Below are 12,964 nucleotides of genomic sequence, written 5' to 3'. Positions count from 1 at the left end.
CAACCGCATCATCAACCAGATCTCCACCAACGAGATCCAGAGCGACCAGAACCTGAAGGTGCTGCCGCCCCCTCTGCCCACCATGCCCACCCTCACCAGCCTCCCATCCTCCACAGACAAGCCGTCGGGTAAGTCCTTCCGGGAACCTGCAACATCTGGGCCTCAGGGCCGGGCACCAGGCTTCCCTTGGCTGTGACCACAAGTAGGGGAAGAGCCGTGGCAAGTTGAAGCCGGGCCAAAGGCTTGCGCGATCAATCCCCCAGCGGTCCCTTGGGCCAAGCCGCAGGAGCCGGTGGGGTGAGAGAGGGATATTCCTCAGGTGGATGCTCCAAGGTAGAACCAGGAGACAGGGAAATCTCAGAAGACAACAAGTGTTTTCTGGCTTCTGATAGGAAAAAACCCAGGCCTGAGTCTTCTGGGCTCTGCGAGAGGTGCTCTGTGTTGGCAGGTAGGATGTCTCTCCTGCAAGCTCTCGTACTGTGCCTGGCACAGAACTGGCATTTAGTAAATGCTCACGGAAGAAACAACAGACCAGAGGAAAAGAAAGTGTTATCACAGCAGAAGTATGATGAACACGCTGTAGGGAGGGGCTGCAGGGGAGGAAGGAGTACTTTCTAAAGCCCACACATTTCCTAGCGTCGGATGCATCTAGAATTTTCAGTGATGATTCCATACACTCTTAAATACATGTTTCATCTTAAATAAATATGGTAATTCTCAAAATATCATCATGCGGGAGGAATGGGGCTGCTGGTAGGTTTTGAAGCTTGACCCAGATACTGGCGCCGGGCGCTTTCACGTACATGATTACATCATTAACCCCTGCAGCTCCTTATGGAAGGTTAACTGAGAGGATGAGTGACTTGCTCACAGGCTTAGGATCCTCAGGCTGAGTCTGAATTCAGGCCTTTTCACTTTAAAGCTGGGGCTGACTCCTCTGTGCCCGAGGACTCTGGGAATCCTCACTCCGGGGGGAGCATGAGCCCAGCCCCCTGAAGCTCAGTCTCTCATTCAACCAGGACCTTGTGTGCCTTACAAATGGGCTGTCGTATGAGGACTATGTTCGTCTTTGCAAAAAAGTAACCATGTATCTGCTTCAAGTCAGAGATATTTTTACTGAAAATATCCTGTTTTACATTTATTTCACACTTCTGAAAATAACCACCAGTACTGGGAAGAGCAGTTTCTTGCTAATTCCAGAGAAGGCTGAACCTGAGTGCACGAGGGTGGCCCACGCAAAAGACAAGGGCGGCGCTGTTTGCAGGTCTGTGGGGGTAGCCAGGTGCAGGGCAGAGCATCTTTCCTCGCAGCCAAGCCCTCTACTGGGTGTGCAGGTTGAGGACTTGTGCTCTGGAGCAGACTGACCTGGGTTCAAATTCTGATTCCCCCACTGATTAGCTCTGGGACATTAGGCAAGTCACTTTGCCCCTCAGAGCCCCTCAGAGCCTCAGTTTCCCCACCTATTAATAGAGGATGGATTAAAATAGTGCCTACCTGAGGATTAAATGAAATACTGCACAACATGTGGTTAGCACAGTTCTGGGCCCATGGTAAGTTTCAATACATGGTAGCTATGAGTTTCCTTTGGTCTTGGTCTCTTCATCTTGAAACAGGAGATTGAAATGTAAAAAACAGACCATTTTTAGCTCTCGCTTTCTACAGCTGATGACTGGTTCATCTGTACACATGTCTATTTTAAACAGGGAGTTCCAAAAGAGAGGGCAGAGTGTGCTAATACATCCTGATAGAACACCCAGAGGGTAAAACGTGCCCATGGCACCAAATGAAGGCTCAGCTGAATGATATAATTCTGACATGAGGCAGGCTGACCTCAATAGTTAGGCAATAGATCTCCTCTTGCTTAAGCATCTCTGGTTTCTGACTCAACAATTCCAGGACATTCCTGAGCTTGAACTAAGCTGGTGGATACATAGTGTAGGAATAAAGACCTAAGTTTGCACCCAGGCTCTACCTCTTATTAGCTGTTCGCTCATAAGAAAGTTATTTAGCTCTTCTGAGCCTTAATTTTTCCTCTATAAAATGGGGAGAAGAGTCATACCATCACAGGGTTGCCGTGGAAACTCAATGCAATCAGGCATGTGATACACATCATGTGGGGCAGCCAACAATAGCTGAGCCCCTACTCTTTGCCAATCACAGTGCTGGACTTGGGGGCTTGTGAAAACAACAGTCCTAACCTCCAGGAACTTAGTCTGGGGGAGACGGCAGATTCATGAATGCACTGGGACCTATCCAGTGCCCACCAGTTCTAGACCCTAAAATCAGCACATCAGGTCTGACAAAGGATTTCTCTGAGAGAGAACACCTGTCAAAGCCAAAACTTCCAGAATGGTGTGAGAACTTATGGGACCAACATAACAAAGTACCTGAAATCAGGAATGCAGTGAAAATCATGGGCTGTGCAGTCACTATGGTAACACCACGGGGTGCTAAGTGCCCGCCTACAGGCACTACATCTATTAAGGTGGCATGACTGAGTCTGCCTGCAGTAGAAGGGACAAGTTGGACGGAGGTGGGGACGTAAGAGTGAAGGATCTGTAAGAGTTTACCAGGTGGACTTGGGAGTTGGGCAGTTGAGTTACTAGTGGGTCCCCAGTGGAGATGAGTCCGTGCAAAGACCCAGGGGCGTGGCCCTAATCCTGGCACCTCAAGTCGTTTGGCTCTCCTGCTTCTTCACGTGCATAATTCAGCCTGGACTGTCTGCATTCCAAGGCTCCTGCGTGCAACCAACCCCTTTCTCTCCCACTTAAGGAAGCACACCTGCATGGAGGGAATGGCAGTGATTTTATTACAGAGGTAATCTGAATGCACAATAATTTACCTTTTTTTTTTTTTTTTTTTTAAGCAAAGCCTTCCCAAATGTTGGTACTGATTGTCAGTAACTGATTCCTTGTGACTCATCTGACCACTGCACTCCCCACATGAGGCATTCCCTGCCGAGACTGAGCACCTGGCTACAGAAGCTGAAGGGGCGGGCAGAGCCTGGAGAGAGGCTGGGAGGCCCTGCCCTTTCCTGGTGTTGGACCAGGACAGGAGGAAAAGGCAGATGGTCACTCTCAGCCAATCGGCAGAGAGCTCTTATCAGGCCTGTTCTGAGAACTTAGGGGGCAGGTTCTGGTCTTGGAAGACAAAACCTTCCTCTGTGCTCTGGCCCAACAGATTCTTTGCTCTGGGGACATCGCTCAGCCAGAGACACTTCTGCAATTAAACACCTCTGCACTCAAGCCTTGGCAGCTCCTAAATCTTTCATTCCGCAACCTCAGAGCCACCTACTCTTTTCCTCATTGTCCGGGCCGCTCAGCCTGCAACACGCCCTTCCCCAGGGGACTGAGGGATCCATGCCCCTTATCTGAAGCTGCTCTCACCAGCTTGTTCCCAGCCAGACAGTAACAGGCTGGCCCCAGGCCAGGCCCAGGCCTCTGAGAGCCTGAGTGACGGAGGCCCAGGCAGCTCCCGGCTTCCCTGGCGTCTCACTTGGGTTTTGTCCCGTCTCTCTCAGGTCTGGCCAGACCTAAGGGCATTTCCATTAGGGTGATGCTTGTGATAAGGCCTGGGCCAAATGGCCCCGCCTGTGGCCCTCTCCCCTGGGGGGTCCCGTGGCTGCCGCCCTCCCTCCTCCTGTCCATCCTTCCTCACGCTTACACGTCCCCAACCTCCTCCTCCACCTGGGTGCCCTGTGCATGCACGTCAATCAGGTCTGCTAAAGAGGAAGGCTGCAGGGGTCACTTTCTAAGAGGCCAAGGAGAGGACAGCACGGAGCCTCGGCTACAGCCTGCTCTCAAGGTGGCTCTGGGAGGCCCAGGACACTACTCCTTAGCGCAGCACAGGCACCGCCGTGCACATGCCAGCCCTCCTGCCACGGCGCCATCCTAGGGACTGACCAGAGAAGAAAAGGCAGTGTGACCACCAGCTGCCACAGTGAGGCCTTGTCTGAAATGAATCTTTAGAAACCAAAAGGAGTAGACATTTCTAGCTGTTTTCTCTCCTGAGAAAAACATAATCAGCTCAGTTTGTTTTCTCAGTGGATAAAGAGGGGACCATAAAATCATAAAATATTAGGGCTTGTTAGAGGCCTCTCGGATCCCCTGGCATAGCCTTCTTGTCCCAGAGTCTGTCAGTGACAGAGCCAACACTGGTCCCTGGACTTGTAACTTCCAGGATATTAAGGTTCAGAGAGGTTAAGTGACTTAGCTAAGATTACACAGCAAGTAAGTGGCTCAGCCAAGGCTCAAACCCAAGGGTGTCTTAGCCACTCTGGGATACTACACATTCCCATGGAAAGGCTAGGGGGCAACTGGTGTAAAAATCACTCTATAAATGCTTGACTTGACCCCAGGTGCCAGCTGCCTGGGACCTGACTCTCCATCACTATTTCATGTACCAGGTTCCAGGCAGCTCCTTGTAAAAGATCTGGTAGATTTGTTAGGTTTGTTATTAGAACTCTTAAGGTTCTGATAACAAAGACATCATTACTGTGAAAATAAGATAAAGAAAATAGAATTAAGTTAGCCTCATACTACGGAGTTTCTAAAACAACAGAGCTCTCCCACAGAAAACGTAACATGCACCTGACTTCCAGTAAATGGACCCAACCGAAGCTCCCGATAAATCTGATATTTCATTTGTATCATATATGGACAAATTGTCTGGAATTACTTCTACTCAGCATTTTTTTTTTTCCGGTACGCGGGCCTCTCCCATTGCAGAGCACAGACTCCGGACGTGCAGGCTCAGTGGCCATGGCTCACAGGCCCAGCCGCTCTGCGGCATGTGGGATCTTCCCGGACAGGGGCATGGACCCGTGTCCCCTGCATCGGCAGGTGGACTCTCAACCACTGAGCCACCAGGGAATCCCAACTCAGCATTTTAATGTATAGCTAAGTCTGAAGTCCTGATTTCTTTAAATATGTTAGCCCTAAATATATAAAAATCAGTAGCTATGATCTGCTCTTGGGGCCACATTAGGTGTCAACCACGCTGCTTCACAGATAACACACAGAAACCACCCATCCCTCACAACAGACGGTCCATGGCCAGGGAGGCACAGGCAACTTTAAGAAGATTGTTTTCCTAGATGGATTTCTTCCCTTATATTTTATTTCCCATTATGAGGTAGGGAATATGTACATTAGACTGTGGTCTAAAATAGAGAACGAGATAGATCACGCATGGCTTCCATTCCTTCTGGAGGTCAAGCGATGGTCTGTCCAGGTGAGCCCTGCTGGTCCCACATGCGCCTGAGGCCCGGCGGAGGGTTGGAGAAGGGCATTGTGAGGACGGTGAGGGTGACTACAGCCACCAAGCACTCGGCCTTTACGGTCACAGGGCCTGTGGGGAAAACCCAATCTGGCTCTCTTGCCTCCAGAGCCTGTGCTGTTTTCACTGTGCTCTGCTGTCACGTTTCTAGAATGTTATCGTTGAACAAAATAAGACTTCCAAACTCATTACAAACTACATAATCAAGTGATATTTCAAAGAACATTCTTTGCTAGCTCCTTCCTAAACAAAAGCCCCTTGAGCTCGACTTGGGGCATCTTCCTCCTGGCTTTGCTTTCTCTTCTCTCCTCCTGGGTACTCTGGAGTGCAGCAGCTCTCCCTCTATTACTCAGGGACTTTGCAGGGAGGACATTCGGCTAAATGCTCAGGCTATTTACAGCCCCGGGAGATAAACCACCAGCTTGTTATTGTTACGAGTGGTGAGCTGGCATCCCGCGGCCTGGAAATCCCAACAATTTGGCAAAATGAACGTAATCTAGAAAATCCTGGCGCTCAGGCCTCTGTGGCCAGCTCACTGGTCACACGAATGGACTGCTGTGGTGAATTGATGCTGTGAACTGTATCATAACCCTGAGATACTCCCCCAGAAAAAATGATAAAGCAAGCAGCATTAAGTGAGCATCCTACTGCAGTGTCTAAGACAAGGTTGCCAGGTCTGTCAGGCGCAGTGCGTCACGTACTATTGTAAAAGTAACACAGCCCACTTCTCAGTGACCTCAGTCAGCAGCAAGGAGGGAGGGAGGCCACAGAGACTGCCCCGGGAACACTGAGACAGCCCCTTCCACCTCTGCAGCACTTCAGCTGCCCCTGAGATGACTCTGGACAAAGGGCATATTGGATCCTGGCCCTGCATCTCGAGCGGAGCCAGTGGAGCTGTAGGGCCTGGAGTGCTTTTATGTCATTTCTTCAAATGAATAAATGATTTTCCCTTCATGGATTTTTTAAATAATTTAAGTTAAAATTACTATACATACAGAGAGAAATTTCACTAGGAAAGTTTTAAGCTTAAGTGACAAATATAACAGTTTTTTTAAAATTTCCAAATGCTGAGATATCTTAGGTGGTGTGTTAGAGTGCCATCGAAAAGAACAGAAAATCCAACCATCTGGGCCTACCCCGGGAATAACGTGCAGGCTTTCTGCTACAGACTGTCCGGGCTTCCCCGGGTAACAGGTTTCCTTTCTCAAGGTTTGGTCTGGATGCTAATTATCCTTTGTTGTGGGAATCCCTGTTTCCAGATGGACTTATTATTATTGATTCTCAAACTGGAAAGAACAGAATGAAGATGACAAAGGGAACGCAGCTCACGGTGGTGGGAAGACGGGAGACGGAGGAAGGCACGGGAGGCGCCAGGTGACTCTTGGCACTAGACTGGGAGGGTCAACCCATGGTCACTGCCCCGAGAAGGCTTCTGCCCCGGAGAAGCCCACAGCCTGGTGGGGAGACAGACCCCCACAATCCCAATACATGTGACAGCCACAGCACAGTACAGTGGAAAGAACCAGGGCGTGGGAGGCAGAGCCAGTTCTAACCCCACGTCCTCTGCTTCCCAGCCGTGTGATCACTCTGCCCAGGGGCTTGTGAGGCTGAAATAAAATTGTGTAAAGCACCTGGCATGTGAAAGGCTCTGGATCCGAGGCAGTCATCACTCTTACTATATTCCAGTAAAGATAGATATGTAAGGCCCTATGGGAACCCTGAGAAGGATTGAGTAGCTCTTCTGGGGTTGAGGCAGGTTTCCTGGAGGAGGGGACGAGGAGGGCTGAGGGCAGGCAGATGTGCTCTCACAACCACTGCCACTATCATCAAGAAATCATGAAGATCAGGCCTGGTGCTGGGCAAACGTCCTGTGTTCAGAAAGAGAAAAAGGATGACATACTAGAAATTGCATACCAGTTGGCATGTGGTCAAACCCCAGTGAAATTATAGAAAAGATTATGAAGAGGGATGTGTGAGCATTTGGAAAAGTTAGAGGTGATCAATGAAAGCCAACACAGGTTCTCTCAGAACGAGCCCATAAGCTGATTCCCTTTCTTGAGAAGGGTGAACGGGTTGGCCAACCATAGGAATGACCGCCCCGTCCGCGATCTGCGGGGCGCAGTCGTGGGTCTGGTGAGCTCCTCCATCACGTGCCCGCAGACCAGCTCCACTCAGTCCCATCACTACGACCGGGGAGCCCAGGGCTTCACCCCACCAGTCCAGGGAGCCCTAGGGAACTGCTCACCTCTGCACCCAGGGAGCCCCCCCAGAGCCCCTCCCAGTCTGACCTCTTTTCTTTTTAAAATCGCTTTAAAGTCTCTGTCTCTCCCCCTGCCCAAGGGTACTGGTGGAAACCCAGGAGTGGGCACAGTGCTTTTGAAAGTGTTCTCTGGGAACCAATACTGTAATATCTGTTTATCCTGAGGTCAAACAGGCAGAAACAGGACCCCTGCAAGCTCTTCGTGGGCCCAAGGGGCTCTTACTTGGGGATGCCTCAGGATGTACCAAGTGCGTTGAAATACACCCACCTCGCACATCTAACATAACTTTTACTGTAAAATTTTTGAAAGGATCTTTAGTAAGTTTGTGTTTGAAATTACTTGGCTAAGTGCAGCACAATTTATGGTCGGCTCTGGCTTCTCGGCAAACATCAGGCATGTTCAGGAATTCTTGTGAAGTGAGAAAAGTGTAACCTACAAATTGTTTTCAAAAGTAATAACATTTTTTATGAAGACTAAATTGAACAATTAATGAATTCGACAAAATGTTACACTTTGTAGAAATTTAATTATATACTTACAAATTTTGACTTTGCAGTTTTCTTTTCATATTTTTTAGCTAACAAATTTTTTTAGGCCTCAAATACTTTTCATAAACTCCTGAAAAGCTTGTCAGCCCCAGGCAGTGTGCTCGTTGTCCGAGGACTTAAAGGGCCTGAACAGCAGGCATGAGCGTCTGGACTCTCCCCAGAAGGACCAGAAACGATACTTAGAATGTCACTGCTGGGGCGCTGCAGGAACTTGACTGAGATGGCTTTGGGAATGGACCGTCTGTTCCTGTGTTAGGTTATTGTTTTGTGCTCTGGTTCACTGAAAAGTGGTGAGTGACATAGAATATACATGTTCACAACCAAAATATGATTTCCCCAGCTGTCTGGATGCATGAGACTCGAGCAGCACACGTGATTGCTCCTTGCCCCCCACACTGGGTTTCGGCTGTCCTGCCTCACCCGGGACGCCTGGCAGGTCCTCGTGCTGGCCGGGGTGGGACTCACACCTAAGCAGTGGACATGTGCCCTGGTGCTCAGATTATTCATTTGGGTCAGAAAATCCAATTTCAACACAACTAGTCATTTCTCCTGTTAGAAAACTGGTTCAGGGAGTGGCCAAAAGACTTGTTAGAGGCAGACCATCCATGAGAACAGGAAGCAGCACACGGTTCTCACATAAGAGCAGTGCTTCCTGGTGACATCACAGAAGCCTCTCTGCAGTGCCCACATACGGACTAAACACCCCAGAACCTCTCCCGCAGGCCACAGGGTCCTCTGTGTGGCCTCAGGTGGTCAAGTCTGGAGACGTGGGCTTAGGAGGTAGAGAGGCCTGTCAGGCTGCTGGCCGGCTGCGTGGTCTAGCCCAGCTGACGGCCGGGAAGGACTCTGCCCCTCTCCCCGTGGCTCAGGCGCAGCAGGGAGAAGAGGCATCGCTCTGGCCCACACAGGCCCGATGTCTACCCACTTCTCAGCTCCTGGCCGCGGCCAACAGGCCTGGTCAGATATTCATGGGGCCGCACTTCCCTAGTGGAGGGGTGACTGCACTGAAAATTGATGCAGTTGGTGAGCCCATTTCTCCACTGGGGCTTGGGTGGGCATCAGGCCGAAAGTGGTCTGCCTCAGACCCACAGGGAGGACACTGGAACTAGGAAGTTACCCGTAGGTCTGGGCTGGCTGCGGGCTCCAACTTGGCTTTACCAGCAGGCCCTACACTGAGGGTATTGAGCCCCAGAGCAGCCAGCAGTAAGTGGCTTCTGGCTTCCCGGGAGGTGAGGGACCCTGTGTGCCAGATTCCTCTGTCAGGAACCCCAGTGAGGAGGAAGGGAGCAGGGAGGGGACTTAGGCCCCCAAACCCGATCGCCTCCGACGCTCACCAGACATTGGGGTCTGGGGGCCCAAGATCTGTAAACTCTGTGTTCCCACTGCCGATGTCCCTTCTCCCCAAGGCCTCCTGACTGCAGGGCCTGTGTGCCTTCCACAGCCTGTGCTGCTCCTCTAGGGAACCACACAGACTCGGCTCGGCCATGGCAGCTGCGCTTTCCTTCACGTGGAACGTTCTGGCTGCAGCTCCGCTGACAGTGTAAATATATTCTTCGCAGAGATGAGGTAGGGACGCTCCCTGCACTCACAGCCTTGGTGCCGCTGAGTTAGTGCTGGCCCGGTGCTCCGGGCAGGGCTACCCTTTCAGAAGGAGCGCCAAGCGAAACACTGCCGGGTACTCCGCACTGCTCCACAGAAGATGCAGCCTCACTGACAAAAAAAAAAAGGTTTCCATTCTTCATTCCCATTAGTCTTTGTGGCCCTCTCTGCTGAAGTTCTGACTTCCACAATATGCCTTTATGGAAAACATCCATCAGTAAATAATCTTATACTTAGTCTTGGAAATCCGAAAGCAAATACAGTCGCTTGTTTGGGGCTAGGGGATGGCGGGGAGTGGACAGCTTCAAAACTACCAGCTTTCATCTATCAAAGGAAAGAAAAAAAGAACCCTCTCTGGCACCTGCCCTGGTCAGCCTCGTGAGGGGTGCTGTGTTCAGGAGACCCTCAGAACAGGTAGGGCTCTTTCCGTCTGTTTACAGAAGAGATGGAGGCTTAGTAAGGGCCTGCCCAAAGTCACACTGTGAGGAGATGCGGCCACCAAGCTTTGAGCTAAGGGCTCCTGATTCCAAGTTCGGGGTCCTGCCCCCAGCACACAAACGCTTCTTGCACAGATTCCTGAGTCAACGTCTGACACCTCGGCCGACCCCGCAACAATGACGTTGTGTATACGTAACAGGTACAGATTTCTCATCAGAGGAGGATGTTTTGACTCAGCCGTTTTAATGGAGCCGCGTGATAATCTTACTGCTGCCGTTTTCTGCTGCTTTATCATTTTACTGCTGCCAACTTGTGAAAAACACCAAGCATTTTTCTGACTGATTTTCATCCATCATTTAATTTTCTGACCTTTGCCACTAGTGCCTTTAATAAGAAAAGGGAACATGTTTGAATGCTGGAGATCTTCTAGAGCTCTGCAAGGGTATCTGAGAGATAACTGTCTGGAAACATCCTTGATGGAAAGTCCTCAGTGTCATGTGAAGTGAAGGATGTAGATGTATGGAGATTATTTTTTAGTAACAGCAGAAAATACTACACATGTCTACACTATTTTGCACTTACTCCATGATTCTAGAAAGCATGTCACACCTAAAAAGCCTTCAAGGAAAGAACTGCTAGATTTGCCTTTTAAAAAAAGGAAAGGAAAGATTCTCCATCATAAGAAACACTAAAATAGTTGTAAACTAGTCGAAATCGTTGTAAAATGGGCAAAGGACACCAAAAGGTAAGCATAGAAGAAAAACAAATCAAAGATTTAAAAAGGCATAACACCTTGACAGAGAAGAAGTATACGTTCTTATTTTTCTTAACCTGGCTGACCGGCAACGATTAAGACTAGTTGTAGGGACACGGAGAGAAGTCAGCCTGGACCCCTATCCTGGAGTCCACTCCGGTTGAGGAAAAGGATGAGGGCTTTCGAGCGTGGGCTCTGGACGACCACTGGGTTCAGATACCGTACCTGCCCCTACCGGGAGGGAGTGTCACCCAACGTCCCCACGCTCCAGGTTCCTCATCTGTAGAGTGGGGAGACTACTAGCTACCTGGCAGGTGTGTCAGGAAGATCTCGGGTATAAATGCATGGATGGGGCACGTAGTAAACGCCCAACACGTGTTGGCTAGTAGAAATATTTTATTGTTACTACCGTTCCAGTCAAGCCTCTCTCAGAGGCAGGGTTTCATAATCTGGGGTTTGGAAGTCCATTTACCTTCTGATTATAAGCAAAATTGTATGTCTGTGCATCTTTCTAGTTAGAGGGTCTGGAGCTTCTTCCCCCAAACTCTTAAAGGGATTGGTTGGCTCCAAAATATTTAAAAATACTTGCCTTTTAAAAACAGCCCTTTGTAGAAATGTCAAAGGTAAAGCTGGAACCACTCAGGGAACCCACACAGGTAGCGTAGGATGGGAGCCGCGAAGCTGACCGGCTACCCTCCTGGCGTCCTCGAAGCTTCTCCCCATGCGGCGCCGCCTTCAAAGCCAGCCTTTCAGCCTGAGAATCCATGGAGCCCCACGGCAGCTCTGCAGGAAGAGGCCTGGCTGCTCGTTTTCAGTTGGGTGTTATTCTGCAGGCTTCTGCCGGACCTTCTGTCACCAGCTTCCGCATCGAATGGCCTCTCCTGTGCTTCTGACTTGGTATCGAGCTGGGAGGCCTCCCACGCCCGCTCTGTGCTCTGCTCCAGCTGCCGGAGACAGACTCCCATTCTCTGCTTTGGTCCCCGGGGCCACGGGCTGAACACAACCAAAATCTTTCTCTCCTTCATGAATGTTCGTTCTGGAGTCTGGCCTCCGCTTCCCAGGACGGAAGAGGCACAAGGCAAAGAAGGAAGCAGCTGCTTGCGCCACGTCTGCTACCAGGCGGGCGCTTGGGGCCCTGGCCATCCCTTGGGGGAAGGAGGGCTGGCCAGCAGGTAATGGCTGGAGGATGAAGGGGGAGCCCCAGTTAGCTGTCAGCGGTGGGCACCCATGCCCACCTTCCCTCTCAGTGCTGTTGAGTGCTGGGGACAGAGGGGTGAGCGAGACGCCCCCGCCCTGCCGTCAGGTTCCAGGTGGGGATGCTCACGCCCATCTGTGAGGCCTCAGGAGAAGCCAGCTTGAGGTGTCCAACAAAGACCAAACCCAAACTTGTCCTGTTTAACCATCAGGTGTGGACTAATCCAGCCCGATCACAGCTAGGGGGGAATGTGAGAAGTCTGACCTACACAGGAAAAGCTAAATGCACCCGTCCCTGATGCCTGCCCTTTCCGCCCTCCTCCACGCACAGGAAGGACAGGATTCCACAGGAACTCAGGCTGAGAGAAAGCTGGTGAAGTCAGCTCCCCCCTCGCTGGACATGGGAGCAGCCCCCGCCTGCCCTAGGCTTCCACTGCCCGGCACAGGACTTGCTGGGGCTGGAACTCAATAAACAGTTGTTGAATAAACATACACATTAATAGAATAAGATGGAATTTTCTTAGGACATTTGGTCTTAACCATTCCCAGTTTAGGATTGTTTTGAAGAGAAGCTGAAGCTATGTGTGGTGATTTTATTTATTGTAAAATACACAGTTCAATGGCTAGGTCTTGGAAAACTTTGAAAGTTTTCTCAGATCAATAAGGAAGAAGCCAGCTTATTTGGCCCTTGGTGACTCAGGTTTGTACCCTCTTGCTGATGTGACCAATGTCCAAACACAGGAAACCACCAGGGGAAGTGGGGGAGGGGTGTTGAGAGACCTACGGTAGTGACACCATCCCTTCTGACTGGGCTGCCCAAACTCGGGGAAGCCACAGATCACAGAACCCCTCTCGTCTCAGTTTCAAAAGAGAGCCATGGATTGGAAGGTGCC

The 12,964-nt window shown here is 50.4% G+C and overlaps 2 protein-coding genes across 17 annotated transcripts in view; one reads left to right on the top strand and one right to left on the bottom strand.

Moving 5' to 3' along the window:
- Nucleotides 1-12,964, bottom strand: part of RALGPS1 (Ral GEF with PH domain and SH3 binding motif 1) — a 273,494-nt gene that overhangs the window by 110,739 nt on the left and 149,791 nt on the right. The window lies entirely within an intron of this gene.
- ANGPTL2 (angiopoietin like 2) overlaps nt 1-12,964 on the top strand; it is a 34,183-nt gene that overhangs the window by 14,369 nt on the left and 6,850 nt on the right. Inside the window, exon 3 of the mRNA XM_024762180.1 lies at nt 2-128. Within this exon, the coding sequence (XP_024617948.1) occupies nt 2-128 (127 nt within the window). The remainder of the gene's footprint in view (nt 1; nt 129-12,964) is intronic.

This window comes from Neophocaena asiaeorientalis, unplaced genomic scaffold (genome assembly GCF_003031525.2).
Source record: "Neophocaena asiaeorientalis asiaeorientalis breed wild unplaced genomic scaffold, Neophocaena_asiaeorientalis_V1.1 scaffold78, whole genome shotgun sequence".
NCBI classification, from domain to species: domain Eukaryota; kingdom Metazoa; phylum Chordata; class Mammalia; order Artiodactyla; family Phocoenidae; genus Neophocaena; species Neophocaena asiaeorientalis.
The sequence above is the reverse complement of the archived record's forward strand: the minus strand, read 5'-3'. Positions and strand labels throughout refer to the sequence as shown.